Source organism: Archocentrus centrarchus, chromosome 4 (assembly GCF_007364275.1).
Source record: "Archocentrus centrarchus isolate MPI-CPG fArcCen1 chromosome 4, fArcCen1, whole genome shotgun sequence".
NCBI lineage: Eukaryota > Metazoa > Chordata > Actinopteri > Cichliformes > Cichlidae > Archocentrus > Archocentrus centrarchus.
The window spans coordinates 13073950-13098820 of NC_044349.1; the positions used below are offsets into that span (position 1 = coordinate 13073950).

At 40.6% G+C, this 24871-nt stretch overlaps 2 protein-coding genes across 5 annotated transcripts in view; one reads left to right on the plus strand and one right to left on the minus strand.

The window, feature by feature from the left end:
* The window catches only part of rabgap1l (RAB GTPase activating protein 1-like), a 117085-nt gene extending 110641 nt beyond the window's left edge, over window positions 1-6444 (plus strand). For all 3 annotated transcript variants that reach the window (XM_030728079.1, XM_030728080.1, XM_030728081.1), the window contains 6 exons: window positions 960-1070; window positions 1607-1711; window positions 3187-3270; window positions 3556-3627; window positions 5223-5423; window positions 6034-6444. In XM_030728079.1, the coding sequence (XP_030583939.1) occupies window positions 960-1070; window positions 1607-1711; window positions 3187-3270; window positions 3556-3627; window positions 5223-5423; window positions 6034-6189 (729 nt within the window). In that variant the 3' untranslated portion in view covers window positions 6190-6444. The remainder of the gene's footprint in view (window positions 1-959; window positions 1071-1606; window positions 1712-3186; window positions 3271-3555; window positions 3628-5222; window positions 5424-6033) is intronic.
* A 2298-nt stretch (window positions 6445-8742) lies between these two features.
* LOC115779424 (interferon-induced protein 44-like) lies at window positions 8743-20571 on the minus strand. 2 transcript variants are annotated; one of them, XM_030728082.1, is made up of 8 exons: window positions 20458-20571; window positions 19271-19764; window positions 15171-15219; window positions 14479-14674; window positions 14228-14380; window positions 13956-14127; window positions 10992-11092; window positions 8743-10889 (listed from the first exon to the last, which is right to left on the minus strand). In XM_030728082.1, the coding sequence occupies exons 2-8, from the start codon at window positions 19740-19742 to the stop codon at window positions 10656-10658; spliced, it is 1377 nt and encodes a 458-aa protein (XP_030583942.1). In that variant the 5' UTR covers window positions 19743-19764; window positions 20458-20571; the 3' UTR covers window positions 8743-10655. The 2 variants fall into 2 exon arrangements, with proteins under 2 accessions (XP_030583942.1, XP_030583943.1); XM_030728083.1 differs by having other exon boundaries at window positions 19271-19759; window positions 20458-20558.
* Between the last annotated feature and the right edge of the window lie 4300 nt (window positions 20572-24871).

A 24871-nucleotide genomic window follows, 5' to 3' on the forward strand; every position in this document is an offset into this window, starting at 1 on the left:
ATATGAACTGCAGTGCAAAGTAAAACATTAATAAAAGTAAATAAATGTAAGGGAGAGTAGGGTGGAGAGAGTGAGGCTGGGAAGTGTCAAATAGAGAAGGGAAACGCCTGTCAGGATCATGCATTAAAGTGTGCGGCTGGAGGCTCCATTTGAAAACGCTCGGTAAGCTGCTTCTGCTCCAAAGAGCATTATTGAAATGAGGGTTTTCATTTGGATTCTTATATTTATGATGAGCTATTTTAAAATGATAATTCCTAAATCTTTGACTCTGCGTTCCCTTATTTATTTAATTCTTCTGGGCTGGTATGGTTTGACCATGTGGATGAAATTAGTTCTAGTTTGTTTGTTTTTTTGTAAACTCTCAACTGTGTCATCTCTCTAAAATATGACATAAGTATGACTAAAACAGCTGTGTCCAGGCTAAGCTGAACTCATGAGCAAAGCATTTTTTTTTAATGTTTATCTTTGAAATTCCTGCTGCTATTGCAGGTAGCAGAGATAAGCTATTTAGAGCTGTTTTTAAGGTGAATTCAGATGAACTATTTGTTGTTTTCATATCATCCATGCATATGTGTGTGGCTGCATAATTAGTGTAAGGGCACGCGTCATGGTAAAAGTGAGAGGATATCAGGGTCAGATGACTGCTCACAACCATGACAACTGTTTCGTCCCATTCAGGCATGGCCATCATGTGAGACTGTTTAAAGGCAGAGCAGTAGTCATGAGACTCAACTAATGCTCTGGAATGGGAACTTAAAGATGACGTGGCAGTAGTGGAAGCCTGTGTTCGGTTAGAACAGGGACTACCATCTATTAATTTCATGTCAGAATAACACCTGCCTTCTGTTTGAGTAAAGCTCTGGTCATGTGATTATTATATTAACAAGTGTGGATGAAGGTTACAGACTTTACAGGTATTTGCCAATTGTGTGTGTGTGTGTGTGTGTGTGTGTGTGTAGAGGGAGAACCGTCGCCTTCAGGAGGCCAGTATGCGACTCGAACAGGAAAACGATGACCTGGCACATGAACTGGTAACCAGTAAGATCGCCCTTCGGAATGACCTTGATCAGGTAATTAAGCACCTAAAGAGGATGTTTGGAGGAACTCCCACAAAAAAGAAAAGAAAATCTCCAAGCTGTAGAGCTGCATTTATACATGTGCTTTAGCCCTGAACATTTTTCTACAGTACTCAGATGAGGGCACTTGTGAGAATGCAAATGCTTGACTCAGTCAGAATCAGTCTTTAACCTGCCAGCTTCCTAGTATGAAATCTGTTAGTTTGATAGTGCCCGTGTAAGAATAGAGCAGGTAAGAGTCTGGTGAATGTCAAGTAAATGGAATGGGCTTCACGGCTCCTGTTCACCCTCACCTAAATCCCCACCTAGTGTGTTTTCAGTATAGAGAAAGCATCTCAAGTAGACACTGGATAAATTGTCTGGTGTGAAAACAGGTTATGTAACTGTATTAATGAGTGCGGTAAATGGTGCGGCCGTCCAGCTACTTGTAACCAGTAACTCGCCCTGTAAAGGAGTACATGTTTGTATAGCCTGGTGGTTGTGGGAACATGGTGTATTAAATGTGTGTCTGTGTGTGCTCATGCACTCAGGCAGAAGACAAGGCCGATGTTTTGAACAAAGAGTTGCTGACCACCAAGCAACGTCTGGTGGAGACAGAGGAGGAGAAGAAACGACAGGAGGAGGAGACCGCTCAGGTAACATCTGCACTCTGTTTACCCTCAAATTGTTGAGATGAATGATACTTAACAGGTTATGTCAGTGACCAAAAAAATAAGAGTGATTGGCTAGTAATATCAATAATCTAAATGAATATTGATATTACACAGATCAGTAATCTAAATGATTATTGATATAGGCCCTATTTTCTCACACAGAGCATCGTGAGTATACTCACTTTTGGAGCTGTGAGAAGTATTGTATTGTCCACGTGTAGGTCAACAATCAATGGTTACTACTGATCACTAAAATGGCAAATATACTACATTGCTAAAAGTATTTGCTCATCTGGGAATTTATGGAAATTCTTCCAGAAGTGGATTTGTGGGGTCAGACATTGATGTTGGATGAGAAAGCCTGGCTCACAGTCTCCGCTCTAATTCATCCCAAAGTTGTTCTACTGTGTTGAGGTCAAGACTCTGTGCAGGCCAGTCAAGTTCTTCCACATCAAACTCACTCATCCATGTCTTTATGGACCTGCTTTGTGCACTGGTGTGCAGTCATGTTGGAATAGGAAGTGCCATCCCCAAACTGTTCTCACAAAGTTGGGAAATTGTCCAAAACATCTTGGTATGCTGAAGAATTAAGAGTTCTTTTCACTGGAACTAAGGGGCCGAGGCCAACTCCTGAAAAACAACCCCACACCATAATCCCCCCCTCCACCAACTTTTACACTTGTACAATGCAGTCAGACAAGTACCGTTCTCCTGGCAACCACCAAACCCAGACTGATCCATCAGATTGCCAGACTGAGAGACGTGATTCATCACTCCAGAGATCATGTCTTCACTGCTCTAGAGTCCAGCTTTACACCACTGTATCCAAGGTTTTGCATTGGGCTTGGTGACTTGGATGCAGCTGCTCGGCCATGGAAACCCATTCCATGAAGCTCTCTACACACTGTTCTTGAGCTAATCTGAAGGCCACATGAAGGTTGGAGGTCTGTAGCGATTGACTCTGCAGGAAGTTGAGCACTATGCGCCTCAGCATCTGTTGATCCCACTCTGTGATTTTACATTGCCTTCCACTCGTGGCTGAGTTGCTGTTGTTCTCAATCATGTTCCACTTTTTTATAATGCCACTAACAGTTGACTGTAGAATATTATGTTGCGAGGAAATTTCATGACTGGACTTGTTGCACGGGTGGCATCCTATCACGGTACCACACTGGAATTCACTGAGCTCCTGAGAGCGACCCATTCTTTCATAAATGTTTGTAGAAGCAGTCTGCATGACTAGGTGCTTGGTTTATACACCTGTGGCAATGGAAGTGATTGGAACACCTGAATTCAGTGATTTGGATGGGTGAATGAATACTTTTGGCAAAATAGTATATGAGTAAAGGTACTGTGTAAAAACTCCTCAGTGGTGTGGTTATGTATGGTCAGCACATCTTTCTCATTAAGGTGTTTCGTTTTGTTTTTTCACTTCATTCTTGTTCTTTCTCCCACAGCTTAAGGAAGTGTTCAGGAGGGAGCTGGAAAAAGCAGAGTTGGAAATAAAGAAAACAACAGCAATCATAGCTGAATACAAACAGGTCTGCTTAAACAAAATTCTCATGTAGAGTCTTTGAACTGGGCACACTGATAGATTATTACTGGTTTAATAAGTGATCACAAAACATTATTATTACTAGTAACTGTAATATATTTGGAACTACATAAATTAGATGCTACGTAAAGCCTGAGCTACAGTGCACATCATAAGTGTGAAAAATTTTAAAAATCTGAGACTGAACAAAATAAGTTCACTACATCTCTTCTTACCAAGCAGTTTGAATGTGTCATCTCTTATATAACTCACTTTCCTCTCTGTGTTTCAGATCTGCTCCCAGCTGAGCACCAGGCTAGAAAAACAGCAGGCGTCAACAAAAGAAGAGCTGGACATCGTCAGGGTGAGATGATACTTTTAATGCAAAGTGAGCTGCAGATGCAAATTAGGAGACTTACAAAGTCCTAGGGAAGGCCACAGTTGCATTAGAGAACAAAAGTACTGTCAGACAAGTGCAGGTTCATACAGTATCACACCCATTAAGGACTTGATTGCACAAATAATACAACACAGCATTGCACTTTGTGGGTGTAGCAGAGTACCACCTCGGGCCTGGATAAAAGACAGTCAGATCTTCTTAATTTGATATGGTGCAACATCACATCATGTAAATCATCAAGATGTTGCACAGGGACGTGATTCAGCTGGAGAGCATTAAAAGCAGAAACACTGTTCATATCACTTTTATTGTCAAACTTCAACTTGTGATTTAATGTGATTACATTGTTGTAATAAATCAGAATGCAGATGGAAAAAATGAGAGGACATGAAAACAGGGGTTCATTCTGCGATAACATATAAGTGTGGAAGAGCTTGTATAAATGGTAAATGGACTGGTACTTGTATAGCTTTTTTCTACTCAGTTTGATCATTCAGAGTTGTTTCTGCAAGTCTCATTCACTCATTCACATACACATTCATACAGTGCTGTATCCAGGCACTTTTTATCTAGCATTCACACACACTCACACTCCAATGGATGCATGGGGGGGCAGCTTGGGGTTCAGTATCTTGCCGAAGGATACTTCGACACATGGACTGGAGAAGCCGTCTACCAATCAGCAACCTTCTGATTGGTAGACGGAGATGCATTTTAACTGGCTCAACTGTGTCTTAGTTTTTACACAAGAAGCATTGTTTGGATTTAGTTTGCAGGGTGGTGATATTTATTTAGTATGATGAAATTGGTGAGCTGTGAAAAAAAAGTGAACCTACCCTTGAGCAGTAAGTACAGGCTGGAAATAATTATTCCCTCCATCTCCTGCATGTTTGCGATGTCCTGGCCACCAGGTGAAAGTCAGAATCAAGCACACACTTAGTCTCCATTGACAAAACATTTATCGACTGTTTTCATTGCAGACATCAGGGCATAGCTCCCTCACAAATAATAAACACTAAATAAATAAAGTTTTTTTTTTTAAAGCAGCAAACCGTGTTTACTGACAGCTGTATACCCTTGTAGTGCTGATGAGTACAGAACTGTCTGCAGTGCTGCCTGAGGGCTTGAAGTTCAGTCACTGAATATAGTTTTTTGTCTCATTTCTTGCGATTTTGGTTTTTTTTTAGTGATGTTATGTACCTTAGATGATGAATTCTCCAGATTCTTTGCAATTTTACACGGAAAAACATTACACATAAATTGTTGGACTATTGTTTTCCCACACACTGAGTTGTGAAATGCTTCCTTCAGAAAGACTTACTGTTCCCTGCCTTTACGTCAGGAATACTCAGCCTCTCTGGGATGTTACTAATGAACATAAGTGGATGTGAGATGTTCCTCCATCTATATTCTTTTAAGTGTTGCCCAACTTTGTAAAATTTGGTCTCTGTTCCACCATTTATTTAACATTTTTTCTATGAACAACATTTTTTCTATTTTTAAACATCCATAAGTTTTAAAATGTTGTAGTAAAGCTGTGTGTTTTTGTCCCCATGCAGAATAAAGTAATGGGCTGTCAGAACTGTAGGGACCTGTTTAGCACACTGGGGTCCCTCCAGACTTCATCCCCTGGCAGTGACAAGACCTCTTCGGAACCACAGGATGACGAGAAGGACGGGCTGAAGGAGCAGCTGAGACAGCTGGAGCTGGAGCTGGCACAGACCAAACTACAGCTGGTGGAGGCCAAGTGCCGCATTCAGGTCAGCAACACCGAGGAATGGCGATACCAGTACCAACAACATTTACTGCTTCTAGGGAGACATACCGAGAATGTAGGAGTACTCTTAAAGAAATGGCACTTGGGGAACACATCTTCTGCCCCTACTCTCAGACTTTATTATTATTATAAAGTAATCTGGATCTGCAGCAAAAGATTTGCTAAAGATGGCTAAATACAATTTGCAGCTGTGCTGGGAGATATCAGTGGCTTTACATGTTTTTGGTTGAGAGTCAAAGTATTTTAATTTTAATGTTAATCCATCCAAAAGCCGCTGAGACATTTAGCTAAAAAACAGAAATATTGGTGGTGATCTGATAGGCAGGTGGATCACACACACACAAAGCTGAAAAGTGAGTTCACCTCTGGGGCAGCATGAAATTTACTGTGTGTATTTTGAAAAAGTTTAATAACCCAAAAACACAATATAGAAGCATAGAACCCACTCCATTCCATCATGCAGCCCTTTGTAAGGAACAAAGACCCAATACTGTCTGTATTAAAATACAGAGCACATGTGACATGGGGCAATGATAAACATATTCAGGCTCCATGCTGTTTTACTGAATCTTGCTCCTTCTATGGTTCTGCAGGAGCTCGAGCATCAGCGGGGAGTTCTGATGACAGAGATTCAAGCCACCAAGAACTCTTGGTTCAGCAAGACTCTAGGGTCCCTGAAGAGCTCCACCTCTTCTTCCTCCAGCTCCACATCCCAGACCCCATCCTCCCCAAAGGAAGGGACTGCCTAGATCAAGCCCCCTCACCCTCTCTTTCCCCTGCAAGATGCACACTAGAGCTGAGCAACACAAGCTGAAGAAGCAAAAGGCGCAAAAATGCAGTATTCCTTTTCCAGTAGGTGGAAAAGCAGAGCCCTTAACGGCTTCCTGGACTGCAGATCTCCAAAAAAAAAATAAAAAGAGGAGAGAACCAGGCAGGGGACTGGACCATCTACCTGTATCTGAGGGAAATATTAACCTTCTCCTCTTCACAATGGATGACACAGGGAGAGGCATCTGTGGGTGCAGAAGTTCAGTGGTCAGAGCTAGAACCTGTCTTGGTCACATAGCTCCACCCTGTGTCCAGATATTGCTATTGCTGCAATGTAGTCATTTTTATTTGTCTGAAAATATGTTTTATGTTAGTTGAGAAGTAAACCTGCATTCAGTTTCACATGTAGGACATTATTTTAATTTTTTTGATAGTGGAACTACATCATAGCCATATGTTACGTTTAATGATTTAAACAAAGCTAAACTAAATTAATCGTCTTCAGTGCAGAAATACCCTCTGGCTCTGAAAAAGGAATACTGCATACACAGTTTCAAATGAGAATAATACAAAACTTGTATTTCTTTATAGTAACGTGACGTAAACAATGTTGTCTTATAAATATGTATAACTAATTATTGACTTTTTTTTAATAATCTTGTACAGTTCTTTAAGCGAAGGGAAAAAAAAACACAACAAAAAGTTTCTTTTCTACTCTTTGGAAATCGAATGTCATTTCTGTAGATGTTGAGGTAAAGCACAGTGTGTGATCGAGGTGGTGGAGTCCAAACGCTGAAGAGCCAAAGTGACAGCCTGCAAAGATTTTTTTTTTCTTTTCAGTGTCCCCAGGCTTTTTGCAGCCCTGATTTGAACTGATACAGCTCTGTAATCTCATTTTTCTTGATCTTTTTTTTAAATTTCCTAAATCCAGTTCATGACTGTAGGAATTTCTTTTATTTCCCACATAACTGGATACAGAGTGTAAAACCAATTTTTTTTGTAAAAAGTTTGGATTTCTCTGATCACAGCAGAAATGGGCTCTGTACCTGTTTTGTCATTTGAAAACTTTTGTTGATTCTGCTTAATTCTAAATGCATCGCAGATGCCATGGCCATGTTTTAAGCCATATTAGCCATATCAGGATCTCAGTGACATACTTTTAGTTTTATTGTTCTCATTAAGTTGCAAACAGACATTTTAGTTAGAGCCTTTGTTCTTCTTTCACAGGACGTCTCCGGTGAAAGTGTTCAAGTCTTATAATACAGGCAAATGTCTGTAACATACTATGGTTCACCAATTAGTAAATATCTATAATCTCAAAACATTAATAAGTATAATTAAGTTTCAGTGTTCCTCCACTACTGTTAAATAGACCATTTGCACAAAGGTGCCAACGCCCTCTTCATCCTTTGTTTAAACAATTTTTATAAACTCTCTACATAAAGTCAAGCACATTGATACATGGTGATCATTCCTGTTGGCTCTGATGCTCAACTATATAGTGTACAGTGTGAGCCCAGCTGTTTTTGCAAGTACCGTTCCCATGTGTTGGACAGAGTATTGTCTAAGTTAGTTACATGGGTTTAATTTTATCTTTAATAAAGTAAGATGTAAATAGGAAGAACAGCAGATGGCGCCAAATTCAAGCAAGCTGCAAATAATGAAACGCTGCTTATTAGAGTTCAGAAGAAACAAATACTCAAAACTTTCTTTGTTGAAAAACAGTAATTAGAAAAAAATGTTTTGCTGCAACATCATTGCATGTTGGTGCTCTGTTAACAGGTATAAGCTGCAGTGTAGTGCCAACTTCCCTGCTTTATTCTCTTCTTTGGTTGACACTAAAATCAGCCTTTGGACTCAGACCAATCCCATGTGTACTTTGTCTGTGTGTGAGCGTGTGTGTGTGAGCATGTGTGTGTGTGTGTGTGTGTGTGTGTTCTCCACTGTAATTCAAGTGGTTCAAGTTGATGTTTCTTGTTCACGTGGCTGCCTTTTCTGTTAATGACTGAAGCAATTGACTGTTTGAACTGTTGGAGTGTCAGCTGTGCCATAAGAGCCTCCCCTCTGCCCTCCTTTCCTGTGGTCGTCCCCTGTGCTCCTAATGATCTCTGCCAACATCACTGAACAACCATGTCATTTGAGCTATTGCTGGATATGATTTTCAGCTGCATATTTCACACATTTTCTCCAGAAGCCTCACTGGATGAGTACCATCCTCTCGCAGAGGGGGCAGTTGGTGATTCAGCTGGAGGAAGTGCTTCAGTATCATTAAAAAAAAGAGGAGAAAACAGAAGCTTACTGAATGTCAGTGAATTCCAGATTTGTTTCCATTTCCAGGACATTCCTTCTTCATTGTATCATGTATCTTGTTAGTTATCTGTGAAAGTTGTACAGACAGTTCAATGGTGGAGAGAGCTCCCCATCTATTATGTGCACTAACACGACACTGATATTTTAAACACTATTTCAACATGTGTTTGTTTTGAAGTTACTTTGTAGCTGATGATAATTGATTCTGAGAGGACAGCTGCCAGTTTAATTCAGTTAATTTTAATGTTGCACAAGCAGGCAGTGAGTCGGATTACAGGTGTGTTGTGTAGTTTACAGTTGGTTGTAACACCACAGTTACACAGGGAGCGACTGCTCCTCTGCTGGTCTGACTCCAACACTATTTGCTGTACAGTAACTGTCTGAGCTGCATTAATAAATTTCAGATTTTTCTCTTTATCTGTGCTCCCTGAGATTTTATTACTGAAACTGACACAAAAACCAACTGAAATGTATACGACATACAAATGTGCATTTACCTGCCAAAACATTTTTTATACTGGGTAATGTAGAGTCATAAAATTTCATATTGTTCAGCAGCAATGTGAGTAACTACTTCTGTATTCCAAACAGCGCAAGCTGGTTTATTTGACTAATTCCAAATATATATTTTTGTACTTGCACCTGCAGTTATTTCTGTTTTTGTTATATTAATTTGTGTGTGCGCAGATTGCTGACTGTACATTTTGGTCCATAAGTTTTTGGACAATAATGCAATTTTTTTTACTTCACCTTTGTATGAGGTGATTGAAGCGCAGCTTGAATTCAAGAGGTTTAACAAAAGCGCTGCATCAACTGTTACATTACAGCCATTTTTATACGGAGTCCCCCATTTTTCGAGGCTCAAAAATAATCAGCCAGGTTATACTTGTTACCTCAGTATTCAGTGACATTAATCAGACAAAAGATCTCTGTTGAACTTGTTCTTTGGTATATTTACACTGGAATTCTTAGTATGTGTGCCGAAGAGGTTTGGTTGCAAGTGAAGGAGCCCTTCATTCGCTGAAAAAACAAACCGATCAGTTAGCAAGCAAAAACTTTGGGAGTGGCCAAATCAGCAATTTGGTGCATTCCTACAGTGAATAAATCCACTAAATAGAATTATTTCCATGGTTAAGAAAAACAATTTCACAACAAATAACAATTCAAGAACACTCAAAGAAGTAGGCATGTCATTATCAAGGTCTACAAGCAAGCTTTGAATGGAAATACAGAGTTTACAGCAAGATGCAAAGAAATGAAATATTCCTCAGTGGCCAAGTCAGTCACCTGATCACAACCCAATGCAGCATGTTTTTCAGTTAAATACAAAACTGAATGCAGAGACACCCACAAACAAGCAGCAACTGGAGGTTGCTGTAGTAAAGGCCTGCCAGAGCATATCAAAGAAGAAACTGCAACAGCTGGTGAGAGCTAGACTTAAGGCAGTCACTGTAAAACCCCTCAAATCAAAGCTGAAAGTCTGCACTTTAACCAGAATTTAAAATCCTCTCTGGTGGTGCACAGAGGCAAAATTACAAAAAACAAAGATTTGATCATGTCTGTCAGAATTAGTTTTTTGTTTTTGTTTTTTAATTTCAAGCAGCTTAATACTAAAACATGTTTCCAATAATAACCGAGCAAGCAAACAGAACCAAAAGTCAAAAACTGTTTACTTCTGCCATAACAGCTGACTTGATATAGGCTGGTTCCAACTTATAGCCAACAGCGCTAATTGGCTCCTGCGGAAATTAAAAAATAAACTACTACAAAAACGTGCCTTTATATAAACACATACTGAATAGCACTAAACACAAGATATAGCTGAGGCTGTACCTGCAAATCAGCAGAGCAAGTTCTTGCAGTTTACCCTGATGGGCATGCCTGGATCACTGAGGTACAGTCCCCTGAGCACAAATGCTTGATGGGCACAAGCCAAACTGATTTTAATGGTCAGGCTTTTTTTTGTTTGTTTGTTTGCTTCCTTCAATAATAGGCAATAGGTCAAACAGTGTATATGTACAAAATAGTTTGAAATCATTGTGGAGGGCTGGAAAATGATGGTGGGACCACAATACTAGTTCACTAAAGGCCATCTGGGACCGTTACGTCTGACTTTTGAAATCAGCAGTTAGTTGGTTTAGATTTTAGGCTGGTTTGACAGTTTGATCACCAGATCTGAGGCCAGTGACTGATTGATGTTCAATCTGTCACTGACCTCATCAAAATAATTATCAACAAAGCGAAGCATCTGAATGACGGCGCTGAGCAACAGGATGTCACAATCCATATCCAGCTCCAACTCCTCGCTGTAGTTCTTCACTGGAACAACGCAGGACAGCGGCACACCGAGCCGAGAGCTGACCTCCTGCATCTGTATCACAGAACAAATGAATGATGTATTACAGCCTCGTAAAAATCCTTTTCTACTTACTAAAAGAAGTCCACAATGTTTTTTCTGTGGTAACACCCTCACCACGTCCTTAATGTAGCCACTCTTATAAATGTTTGTCACATCCTCTTTCACCAGTGGACAGGCTTCATCTACTTTAGTGAGGAGGACCAGCTGAGGGATACCTGGGAGGAAAGAAGTAGGAAGATCACTTCTAAAATATCAGAGATTTTTGTTTATTGAGTTATCAGGTTGCATGTCTATAATATTTTAAACATGCTTCACAGTATCATTTAGATAACCACCATGAACAGCAGCAGTCTTAGCAGTAGTTTTAGTAGTAGTCTGGCTGCTAAACTGGCCTCTGATGTTGTCTGGTTTAAGAGCAGCACAGTGGTGCAATGGTTAGTGCTGTTACCTCACAGCAAGAAGATCCTGAGATCAAATCTTTCTGTGTGGAGTCTGCATGTTCTCTTCATGTCTGCGTGGGTTCTATCCAAGTACTCTGGCTTCCTCCCACAGTCCAAAGACATGCAGTTAATGAGTTTAGGTTAATTGGTGATTCTAAATAGTCTATGCTGTAGGTGTGAATGGTTGTCTGTCTCTATGTTAGCCCTGTGACAGACTGGCAACTGTACACCGCATCTCACCCCATGGTTGCTCAGATACTTATATATTGTGTCAGGTGGAGGCCCTGGTGCACCGATCCCCAGCTATCGGGACATGGAATGTCACCTCTCTCGTGGGAAAGGAGCCTGAGCTAGTGCGTGAGGTTGAGCAATACCGGCTAGATATAGTCGGGCTCACCTCAACGCATCGCCTGGGCTCTGGAACCAGTCACCTTTTGAAGGGCTGGACTCTGTTCTAGTATGGAGTTGCCCTCGGTGAGAGGCGGCGAGCTGGGGTGGGTATTCTTGTATCCCCTGGACTTGCTGCCTGTACATTGGAGCTTTCACTGGTGGACGAGAAGGTTGCTTCCCTGCGCCTTCGGGCCGGGGAATGGGTCCTGACTACTGTTTTACGCTTATGCTCCAAATGACAGTTCAGAGTACCCGCCCATCCTGAAGTTGTTGGGTGGGGTGCTTGAGGGTGCTCCATCCAGTGACTCCATCTAGGAGACAGTGAGACCTGGAGATTGGGAGGATGATAAGTCACAGCAAAGGAATGCACTTAAACCTTGAATACTGTGTTCGATGCTGGGACGTGTATTCAGGGAGGCGGTGTTATCACTTCCAAGGCCGTGAGAACTGCAGAGGTACCTCTTCCTTATCCTGTATACTGTTTGAAATGCACCTATAAAAGACGGCTCAAGACACTGCCCCAACGAGCCTTTTCCACCATGTCTCACTGAGACAAGTAATAAATCCTTCATTATTCTTTGTTCTGAGTGCTGTGTGTTTCCTGGACTTTGATCATTTTCATAACAGTGGCTCAGGCAGTGGCCAAAACAAAAATTCAGATATGGGAGGAGATCTGTAGAAAAAGACTTTTGGAGGGCCTCAAAGTGATTCTGGCTAACTATCACACAATTCAAGAGGGGAAGTGGTGCTCTACTCACACAGTTTATAGTGCAGGTAGGGCACTGTTGACTTCAACTGAGGCTTTAGTCAGGCACTCACACACCCTCTGTAGTGGAAGCAGAGTCTAGGGAAGAGGGGATGACTCACCTATCACTGGGGGTGAGGTCACTGAGGTGTCTAAACAACTCATTAGTTACAGGGCCCTTGGGGGTGGATGAGATTTGCTTTGAGTTTCCGAAGGCTCTGGATGTTGTAGGGATGTCTTGACAGACTGGGGTGGTGGTCCCCATCTTTAAGAAGGGAGACCAGAGGGTGTGCTCAAACTAACGGGGGATCACACTCTTCAGCCTCTTCGGTAAGGTCTATGCCAGGGTGCTGGAAAGGAGGGTCCTTCTGTTAGTTGAACCTTGGATACAAGAGGAACAATTTTTGTCCTGTCATGGAATGCTAGATCAGCTCTTTATCATCTCAAGGATATTCAAGTGTGTATAGGAGTTTGCCCATTCAGTCTACATTTGTTTTGTGGACTTGGAGAAGTTATTTGGGCGTGTGCCTTTGAATCCTGTGGGGGTGCTGCAGGAGTTTGGGGTGTCTGGCTCATTGTCACGGGCCATTCAGTCCCTGTACAACCTCAGCAAAAGATTGGGCCGTATTGCCAACAATGAATCAGACTAATTTCCTGTGAATTTTTATGGACAGAATTTCTCGACGTAGCCAAGTGGTGGAAAGTTTTTGCCTTGGTGGCCTCAGAATCTCATCTCTACTTTTTGCAGATGATGCGGTCCTGTTGGCTTTATCAGGTAGTGGCATCCAGCTCGGAGTGGAAGCAGTTGGCATGAGAATTTGCACCTCTAAGTCTGAGGCCATGGAGTGCCCATTCGTGCTTAGGGATGAGTTGCTGCCCCAGTTGGAGGCGTTTATAGGGGCTGCATCTGCAGCAGACGCTGCACCAGTCTGTCATAGTAAAGAGGGAGCTAAGTGTGAAAGTGAAGCTATCGATTTACTGGTCAATCTATGTCCCTACCCTCACCTATGGTCAGGAGCTCTGGGTAGTGACCGAAAGAATGAGATTGTGAATACAAGCGGCAGAAGTGAGCTTCCTCCAAAGAGTGGCTGGCCTCTCCCTTGGGTAAGGAGTGCAGCCATTCAGGAGGGGCTCAGAGTAGAGCCGCTACTTCTCTGCATCAAAAGGAGCCAGTTGAGGTGGTTTGGGCATCTGACTAGGATACCTCCTGGGCACTTCCTGGGTGAGGTGTTCTGGGCACATTCTACTGGAGAGAAGCCCCGGGGCAGACCCAGGACACACTGGATAGATTATATCTCTTGGCTGCCCTGGGGTGCCCTCAGATGAGCTGGAGGAGGTTGCTGAGGAGAAGGAGGTCTGGGCTTCTCTGCTTAGGCTGCTGCTTCCACAACCTGGCCCCAGATAAAAAGAAGGAAGGAAGGAAGGAAGGAAGGAAGGAAGGAAGGAAGGAAGGAAGGAAGGAAACATCTTCATTACAGTGAAGTGGGACTCAGTTCTACTGACCAATTAAGTTGACCTTTCTGCGGACAGAGTCTAGCTTCTCCTCCAGCCCTTTGGGCATGATGGAGATCTTGCAGGCATCGATGACATAGGCCACACAGTGGATCTTGTCCTTGAGTCCTGGAGACCTGTGATAGCCGTGAGCCTCAGCATGCAGAGGAGCTGAAGGGTTGAACTAAATTACACATTTGAGGAGAAACAGAGAAACATTTTGAGCTGACTGCTGGAAAATCAGTCTTTCATGCATTCAGTGTCCTGCTGGTATAATGCAGTACCTGATAACAGTCTGGCAGGTGACCTTTGAGGATGCTGCTCATGTCATCAATGTCAAGCCCCACCCCTTTGCTTTCCTCCAGTCCCATGGTATCACACAAGATTAATGGCAGAGGTTTCCCTTCACGCCCAGCTTTCACAGAGTAGGTGCGAAACTGTTTTTATATACAAAGGGAATGAGTGACTGACCACAAAAAAAATCCCATTGAAATCAATGAAAATAACTGGAAATCATCAGAAAGCACACAGAGACCTGTGTGGTGAGGCTGGTGGTGGAGGAGCCAGATATGGCCTGACTGGTGACGTGTCCTCTGAATACAGAGTTGACAGAGTTAAAGAAGCTGGACTTTCCAGCTCCAACTGGTCCAATGAGTAAAACCCGAGCCTTGGTCACAGAGCTGACTGGGGGTTTGTAGCTTTTAATGCTCTCAATCAGCTCCTTCCTCTTCCTGTACAAACAAAGACATAAAGAACTTTTCTATTTTGTGGAAGTTGTTTCGACTGCTACAGAAATGTTTAGTGTGAAACTGTCTGACTTCAATGATCGTAACAGCTGCAGGTACCCATGCTCACGGCCAAAGTCAATGGCATAGTATTTTGCATAGATGGCATAATCTTAAATATTTAGTATGACAGTCAAATATAGCAGCTTGGATGTCATGGTGTGTGGAACAATTAAATACAATCATCTGATTGACACATGTTTTGTGTGCAGCATGCTGCCTTCTGTGAGAGTATCAGTGCCAATTACAGGTAAGCATGGCAAACTACATTGCATAATAATTTGTACAGATTCCTACATAATCTTAAATAGCAGCTATAGTATGACAATCAAGTATGGCAGTTTGTAATTTTTAGATCAGTGTGTTAAACTGCATAACGTAAATTGTATAAAACTCATGAATGTTAATAGCTCAAGCAGGATGGTGGCTCCATCAAACTTACTGAGATTCCCACATTATTGTCCTCCATGGCTTCTCCAGTTCAGTGCTTTCTGTTCAAGAACAAAAACAAACCAGGACATCATGTAGTAGTTCATCTGGCTCACCATCAATCACAAAAAAATAACACATGTGACCTTGACCTTAAGCACAGTTTGGGGGAAGACACATTGGGTGATCACTGCAAGTTTCTCTAAAATCTGACCCAAACTCTAGGAGGAGCAGCAATACTTATGAATTGTTGACAGACATATAGAAGATGGGCACCTTTCCATGACATAAGCTCATCAGTCTTTTGGTTAAATGAGTTCATAATACAACCATCAATTTTCTTAACTACTTGTCCAAGCTGCCTCAGGGCAAGGCTGCCAGGCTAGCAGGGGGGAGAGACAGACAACCATCCACACCTAGGGCCAATTTAGAATCAACAATTAACTAAGACGTTAACAAGCATGTGGGAGGGCTGTGGGAGGGCTGTGAGAGTACCCACAGAGTAGCCACACAGGCCCAGGGAAAACATGCAAAATTTATGCAGAAAGGCCACAGACTGGATTTGAACCTAGGATCCTCTTGCTGTGAGACAATAGTTCTAACAGCTGAGCTGACAGCGCATCACTGTGTCACACGGCAGGAAACGCTGCAGAGCAAAGTCCTAAAGACAGAGCGCATCATTACCAAGCACGTAATTTGCGGGGGGGGAAAGGGATTATGACCCCCCCCCCCCCCAATAATCTGATCCAATCACACACACACACATCCCAATAAAGTCACATCATTTCGATTTACGAAAAACATCGTACATGACTAACATGTTAATTTTCTTTACTCATTATCAATTTGGGGTAAAATACTAGCATGTTTAATCATTTGGTAATGTATCTAATAAAATTAGATGCACACAACTGATAGAACACAAAGCACATTTCATTTATAATACTGTAAATATGGTCATTTATTCACAGTATTTGTGTGAACCTGAATCCTGATGAAAAAAAAAAAAAAACACAAATATGAATCTAGACGGTTCAGACAAATGTTGGTGGATGGCACAGTGTTGCCAGATTGGGCAGCTTGTGAACACCTCCAGTTGTGCAGTGAGATTTATGTCTTCATCAAAGTGCCTTTGTACACATATTTTCACAAAAGTTTTTTTATTGGTGCAATTTAGAAATGCCTTATTTTTATTTTATTTATTTTTGATTGTATTTATTTCTACACTATTTATTTTTTTAATTTGTATTCTATACTTTTAACTTATTAATACACAGTATTACAGTTTGTTTTTGTGTTGATATGTTTGTTTACAGTAATATTTTTATTTTATTGTGTCATACTTTTAACTTACCCAGTATTACAGGGTTTTTTTTGTTATGTTTGTTTACAGTAATATTTCAGTTTCTTCCATGTTTTATCAAATAAAAATTTTAAAGAAATTTTGAGTGTGCCTGTGATGGTGGTGATGGGGGCCTTCTGTTAAAACCTGCCTGTCAGACCATGGCAGAAAGGTACATGCAGCACACAGCAGGGAGAGGGCACTCATTACTCCCCAAGTCGAATGCGGTAGGCACTGCTGCGGTGATTGCTATGGGGGGGCAGGGTTGGTCGCCCAGGGTGCCAAACAGGTTAGGACCGCCACTCAAAATGAGGTAAATGTATTGTTAGCTGATGATTTAATAACCATGCCGCTGTGTATCAGACACACTATGAATACCGGTTAAGGTATTTTAGCTAGCTCCGTTAGACCCGAACAGGTGACCGAGGTGGTGAGAGGGAGCAAGAAGGAGACAACAGACAAAGTGGAGAAGCTGGGAAGACAGAGGTAGCAGGAGGCAACCCAGGGTCAGGTGACCAAAGAGAGACAGCACTTCACTTTACCAATGTACTGAGTGCTGTTATGCATGTTATTCATCTTTGGTGTTTTTGACTTTCTTTCATAGATAATGGCTTCACTCACAAAATGAATGATTTGAAGCTACCACAGTCTTGAAGTGCTCTAATATTGTCTAATATGTCTTATATGTACATTTAAACATAATTGCTGAAAATGACATGAAGGGTTTTAGTTTGCTCTTGTTTAATTACTAATGGCTATATTTGTGGAATTGTGTCATAATTTCTCGTAGCCAGGCAGTGGCGGATGTAGGATTTTTCTGAGTAAGGGGCCATCAAGGGTGTATTCATAAGTAAGTATTCATAGAGGGGCCAAGTATTTGTGGTAGATGTACGGACCAATAAAAATTAAAACTATTACATTAAAGTTATGGTAAATCTTATCACCATGAAGAATAAGAATTCAGTGAACTTATGTGTCACTAAATAACAATATCAGACATTTCATACATTACAGCATTAACTGTTGTTGCTCTCCCTAAATAATTTCTGACCCGATGAAAAGGGACTGGAGGTGCTCTGCTCTTGACCAGCCTCTGGTCTACTGTGTTCTGCTGCTCTCTCACTCCTCTCACCCTGCTCATTTTCAGCTGGCAGACTCACTCTTTTGCTCAAAAACTGCTGAATTCCCACCTGAGACTGACTCTTTCTTTTCATATTCTTCTCTATCACTGCCAAACATTATAGTTAAAGTTAACACACAAATTACAAAGAAGTACATGAATTAGTATTACATGAATTAGTGAAATGCCAACATTCATGTCCAAACACAAGTAGGGCCTCAGTTAACATTACTCTTAACTAACTTTGCTTCTTAATTTAATGTTTGTCAGACTGATGTTATGTGTCATCTGTGAGTAAAAAGGGATTTATGACTTATCATTACCAGCAAACTCCTCAAAATGTAGACTGGCATCGGTTGTCGGTTAAAAAACTTTCTCCGCGAGATCGTTCAAATCTTTTTCTTCTGTAAGCTTTATTCACGCTGGACATTCCTATTTGGCTCATTAGCGCTACTGGTGGTTCGGCATGGCATTGCATCAACCATATAATAGATGTCATATAATAGATTCGAAAAGTGTACAATATTTGTTACTGTTGGAAGAAATGTGAAAAATGTAAGTCTTTTCTTAATTGTTGAAGGTGCAGAGTAAATACAAAGAAAGTTAAATAAATACATAGTAAAAGCATTAAATTTAATACAGTTAACCCAAAATCTCCTGAATCCTTTTAGAAAAGTAAATGATTTAATAAATAAATAAATAGGCAGAGAGCTTAACCCCCCCGTGCTTTGTGTTTAGTTTTGCTTCCCCTGTGTTATTAGTTTCATTTGCTTCACCTGCTGTGCCCTGCTGTTTCCTCTTGCCCTGATTACCTATTGTGTATTTAAGCCCTCGGTTTTCTTCTGTTCTTTGTTGTGTCGTTGTCTATGTTCCAGCTGTGTGCGTCTCCGTTCCTTGTTCCCCCTAGTTTTAGTTCTGGCCTCAGACCAGTCCAGTTTATGTAGTTCATACAGTCCTTGTACTCAATAAAATCCTTTAAGTTCATTTTCTCACTTCTTTTATGAGTCCTGCTTTTGGGGTCTGCCTTTCCTGCTTGCCACAGCAACCATGACAGAATTTGAAATTGACTTAGACTGTGTCTTCATTTTTGGCCCTTCCTGTGACTGCGTTTGACACCCCTGTTCTAACCACTCAAATACTGCTTATAAAGAATCAGTTTAAGAAAACAGATAAAGCCACGTTCTTGAATTTAATGGAAAAGTTAGTAACCTGTACAATGCTTTTGACTTGTTTGTTTAAACATTGTTCATCAACAAAATAAAAGATCATTGCACTATCTAACATTTCCTCCCTGTTTCTGGGTAATAAGTGTTTTTCTCTGTTTGCTGATGCCCACAGATAAAGAAACTATATAATTTTCTTTTCAAACTTTTTTGTGACCAGTAATTGATTTGTAATTGCATTTACAAATGTCATTGTCCTGGTTACAAAAGCAAAGTGTGAAAAGAGTATTTTTTGATACCTTTGAGATATACACAACAAACAAACAAACAAGCAAAAGTACTAAATGCACAGAAACACAGCTTGTGTCACATTATTATTACAAGTTATTTTATGTTTGAGATGAATTATGCAGATGACCTATTGTGTTAGACACTTGAGGTACCACTGTCACTGTGTGGTTAAATATGAGTACTTAGACTGAACTTACCTTCCACTTGGTAGACTTCACACTCAGTCAGGTTGAGGTCATTGCCATGCATTTCTGCAGCAGTGAAGTTGTAATAATTTCCTGGATTGTTATAAACTACGGGTTTGCTTCCACTGACAAGAGCCAGTGCTTCTCCAAAATAAGGACCAGAGTTAGCTACCATTTTTACTGCATATCCAGGACCAGTAACTGGATATTTGAGGAGTTTTTCTCCACTGAATGTGAAAAGAAAAGCCTGATCATCATTCACGTACTGTCCAGACTGACTAAAAGGTTGTTTGGTGTAGCCTCCAAACACATAACCAGAGTTGTTGTAGCCCACAGACACAGTGGGAGAGCGGTTGTCACAACGTTGGTGAAATGCTGCACCGGTGAAGCCGTGGATGCTGGCCTTGTACAGCAGCTGCAGTCTGAATCTTCCCAGCTGAGAGCAGATTGTTCTCTGCTGGTTTTTGGTGAGCCTGGGGTTCATGGTGGACACTTGGTCTTCTGATCTGCGTAAAGGACACTGAATGAATCTGTCGCGCCCTTTAAACCACAAAAATACACTCAAATCTTCAAACCACATTGTTTTAAAAAACAAACACTTAAAGCCACACTACAGCATTTCTAAGTGGTCATGATTAGAACAAGCCTACGTTACTTTCTTCTTAGGCATTTCTTGATTGGAACTTGGTGATATTAGAGCCAGCTTTAATTTATTCCACATCCCTTCTTTATTCAATTCATTTGTTTGGCTCTCTCTGTTCCTTGAAACACAAATATAATTGAATTTTATTACTTTGGCGAAGATAGAAAATAGAAAATATAGAAATAAATTTCCTCAGACTGACAAACAGAAAAAGCACCAGAACATGCTGTTACAGGCTGGAGGCATAACTTTCGATTTCCTGGTAGATGATGATAAGCCACACCCGGCTTGTAAACTGTGCCAAATCTTACTCTCGTGTTATCATCAATCATTTAACAGCTTTGTATTGGTTTTCATTACTTTTAGAATATTTTTGTACATGTTATTATAAAAGATGTCTACAATGGATTTGATCGGTGAACAACAATTACATTATTGTGATTCATGATTTAACTACTAATGAACTGTATCACAAGGAAAACTTGCATTCAGTATCTTACAGGCATATTTTAAATTAAAATAAAGACATGCAGCTCTTTAATATTTTTAGTTTTACCTCCTGTTGTAGACAGATGAGAAAAAATGAGCGGAGATCCCGTTCACTGCAGATGCACAGTACAGATGTGAGACGCTCTTTGTGGAAAGCAGAAATGAAACTGGAAGTCTTGGTCTAGAACACACTGGATTTCAAAATAAAACTGTGTCGAGTAGCCTTTCAGTTTAAAACAAATATAAACCCAGTCCAAGGGCACGTTTATTTCACCAGAGTAGACATCTAAAATGACTGATGATCTGAAGTTTACCACATCATCTGTCAAAAATAGTGGAGGTGATGTTTTGGCACAGGCATGTACGGCTGACAGTGTTTGTTGATGATGTGACTGCTGATAGAAGCAGCAGGATGGATTCTGAACTGCATATTGCTTTGCCTCTCTACACTTTATATGAAAAATTATGGACCTAACTGTAACAATTGCTACAAGCAATGGTTAACAAAAAGAGTGATATATTAGTGAAAACTAAAATGAAATGACTGCATTTTTAATCCATCAACAGTGTATGTTTCCCCAGCAAGAGGAAAAAATTCCAGTTTTTCACTGTGATTCACTGCAGTAACAAACAGTCAATAAATACAAGATGGACAAAAAAAATCTCTCCACTATGTAGAACAGCACAGAAAAGGATGACCTACAAAACATGCAAGATATTGCCTAAATATGGCCTCATACAGAGGATACATGTTATTGTTTTTATGCATAGATACATTTTATACAGCCATATATGAGCTTGACATGTGGGTTAACATGCCAGCTGAGAGATCAGTGGAGAATTGTGGTCTGAGTTCAAGGAAACAAATGATCAGAGAGGTGCATTTGAGGATAAGTAGACTAACGACAGATGAAGGGTACATGGAATTACCAAATATAAAATTTTATTCCCAATCCATCCAAATCCTGTTAGGAAATGTATCTAAAGATCACAGAAATATTGGTGAGGACCCAGTAACCAAGTGGTTTGTGCCCATACAACACCACCGTGAGTACTTGTCCCAAGACAGCACAACTTTACTGTATGAAATCCCTCTTCCCACATCTATGTTCTTGTCTGTCTCTGCTCTCACTATAACATAAAGGCAAAAAAAAAAAAAAAGTCTACCTAAAACTCAACAAACAAACAAATAAAAAGAAGGTACACTGCAAACTGAGGCACCCTAACCCACTCCACAGGCTCTGCAGAGAGCTCTATTAAAATGCAGAGTTTTGCGACACTTGTCAGAAATTAACTTACAAGATAAAGGGTTTCCTGTACAGGTTTTGATCCACAATGCTTTTCTCCTCTCCTCCATGCTCCTGCTAATTACTGAATCTTTCTTCTTTGGGGTTCTGCAAGAGCTCCCGTATTAGCAGGAGTCCTGATAAATGAGATCTTGGTTCAGCAAGACTCAAAGGTCTCTGAAGACCTCCACCTCCTCTTCCTCCAACTCCACATGCCAGACTCTGTCCTAACATTGTCTGCTTCACAGTGAAGGAGACAAGTAAGGTGAGACATCTGCAGCTCCAGAAGTTCATTGGTCTGTCTCAGTCACTTTGCTCCATCCTGTGTCCAGACATTACTATTGCAGCAATGTAGTCATTTTAGCTGTGTGAAATTCCATTTTATGGTAGCTGAGAAGTAAACCTGCATTCTAAATGAAACACCTTGAATGCAGACATGGCCCAGCACTGTTGACATGAACTTATTTTAGTCCTAAATCCAGTTCATGATATTAGGAACTGGTATTATTTTCTCGTGTGATTGGATGCAGATTGTAGAGCCAACTTTTTGCAAAAAGTTTGGATATCTCTAATCACAGCAAAAATGGGCTTTGTGCCCCTTTTGTCCTTTAAAATATGCTATTGATTCTATTTAAGTCTTGTGTGTGTGTGTGTGTGTGTGTGTGTGTGTGTGTGTATATATATATATATATATATATATATATATATATATATATATATATATATATATATATATATATATATATATATATATAATATTATGAAAATAATATCCCACTGATCACTCTACTCTGTGTTGGTAATAATTTTTTTTTAACTTGACAGATATCTTGGTGATCACTTTCATGTCTGCTGTGTTAGTGTCTGGTATCAGTGCATCTGATGATGATGAAATGACCACAGACATTATCCTTCCATTTAGTGTCCATCCATCCATCCATCCATCTTCTTCCATGTAACCAAGGCTGGGTTGGAGGGACTGCAGCTTAAGTAGAGAAGACCAGACCTCCATCTTCCCAGCCACCTCCACCAACTCATGTGGGGGAAGGACACCAAAGTGTTCCCAGGCCAACCAAAAGCTATAATCTCTCCAGCATGTCCTGGGACTGCCCTGGGGCCTGGAACACCTCACCCAAGAGGTGCCCAGGAGGCATCCCAGTCAGATGGCCGAACCACCTCAACTTATTTATTTCTTTTCTTTTTTTCATAATAATATATATAGTTATATATGTAATACATATACTACATAATAATATATACTATATATAATTTGGTCTTCATAAGAATTCTGATATGTACTGTGGGCTCAGTCGAGGCCCACCAGCTGGGCCCCTGAGGAAGTTGATCCAGCCATGATGAAGATTGTGGATGAGGAGATGCTGGAAACAGACAGGAGTGGAATGGAATGTTCAGAACTGATGTGACAGTGTAGCTACCAGGGTTATTATAGTTAACGAAAACGAACGAAATAACGAAAACTGAAATTGAAAAAACATTGTCGTTAACTGAAATAAATAAAAACTAAAATTAAAAGGAAGAAACAACAACTAACTAAAACTGAATTGTGAGTTTACAAAACTAACTAAAACTAACTGAAATGATAGATATTGTTATTTTTTCAAAAGTCTTGTGGATTGATATGAAATCATTTTTTTCCTCTCTCCGAGTTTAAGCTCGGAACGCCGTCGGGCAAATGGGTGCGCATGTGCGTCCGTGCGCACACCGCGCTGCTCCTCAGAGAGTCCCATGTGGAGTGTTTTTTTGTTTTTTTTTTACTATGATAGCACAGATAGCAGCGAGTGTCTTGTTGTGGATGATGTTGTGGATGATGTTGTGGATGATGTTGTGGATGATGTACGGAACACTTCTTAGTCAGGAAAAAAAACACCAACATCAAAGTAGACCTGAGAAGCGCACACAAGGCAGCTACGGAAACCGCTATCATCCTACAAGGCAACCCGGCCTGCACCTCCAGAGAAACGTGACGACTCGTCGGGTCAACGCAGCCCACAACGTTGTGTTTAGTCCTTGTGCGTTTCCGGCTACTTTATCAGTCAGATAATAACAATCAGGACTAATAATCAAAGCATCAATATAAGGCCTCACAAATGTCAGCAAATTCCTGGAGGGAGCTGCTGAAACTATGGGAATGGACGTGAAGGAATGAAGAAAGTGAAAAAACAGGGACAAATATGTTTGCACCCTAAAAACTGAGCACAAAGAGCGAGGACCAAAAAACCCAGCACACAACCACAAGGTAATTAACACACGCAATCCAGCTATACATGCATAAATGCAGACATGAGGTCGGACACTTCCGTAGGCTACATAGGCCGCAAAGACCCTGCAAGTCTAATCAGCGAGCATCTAACCAAGTAGCTCCAAAACAGAAGCAGCATCAGGTGGAGAGAACATCAGGATGCAGCTGGATTTGAGCTTTGACTCCTTCAAGGAGTTTGTTTTTGTCAAACACCACATGTAGCTGTTGTTAATCTGCTGCCCTGAGGCTGAACCTTATTGGGAGTTTATTGTAGAATTTATCGAGTTTTGGAGTTCATATTGTTAGCAGTTTCTCCCTGTTGATGTTCATGTGTGTCCTTAATATTACACACATTTAGCATGTAGTTCTGCTGTCTGTGAACAGTTGGTTGCTGAATATATTTCTTTAAAGGGTATCTTTAAAGGGTACCTGATTAAGTATGAAAATACTAAAACTAATACTGAAACTAACTAAAACTAAGCATAAAACCAAAAATAAAAACTAATAAAAACGAGCAAAACCACTCTGAAAACTAATTAAAACTAACTGAATTAGAGAAAAAAAAGTAAAAACTAACTAAAACTAAACTATAATGTAAAATCCAAAACTATTATAACCCTGGTAGCTACTCTGCAACATTCTATAGAACCTGATTCATAAGGAGAGACTTTTACTTTGATATGATTCACTTCACCAACTTCAGCGAGTAAACACACACTTTCCAGAGCTACGACCGTAAGAAGTTTTTTAAAACAGCATTTTACAATAAAAACCAGAAGCATCTCCAAACATCATTGGTAAGTACTTACATAGGCAGTTTTAAGGTAATTTAGCTTTATACAGTGGAAATAATACACTTGACTCTTTTCATTCACAATTTGTGTTTCTACATAAATATTTTCTCTAAATCTTGTCGTTGGCTGTTTGCCTTCATC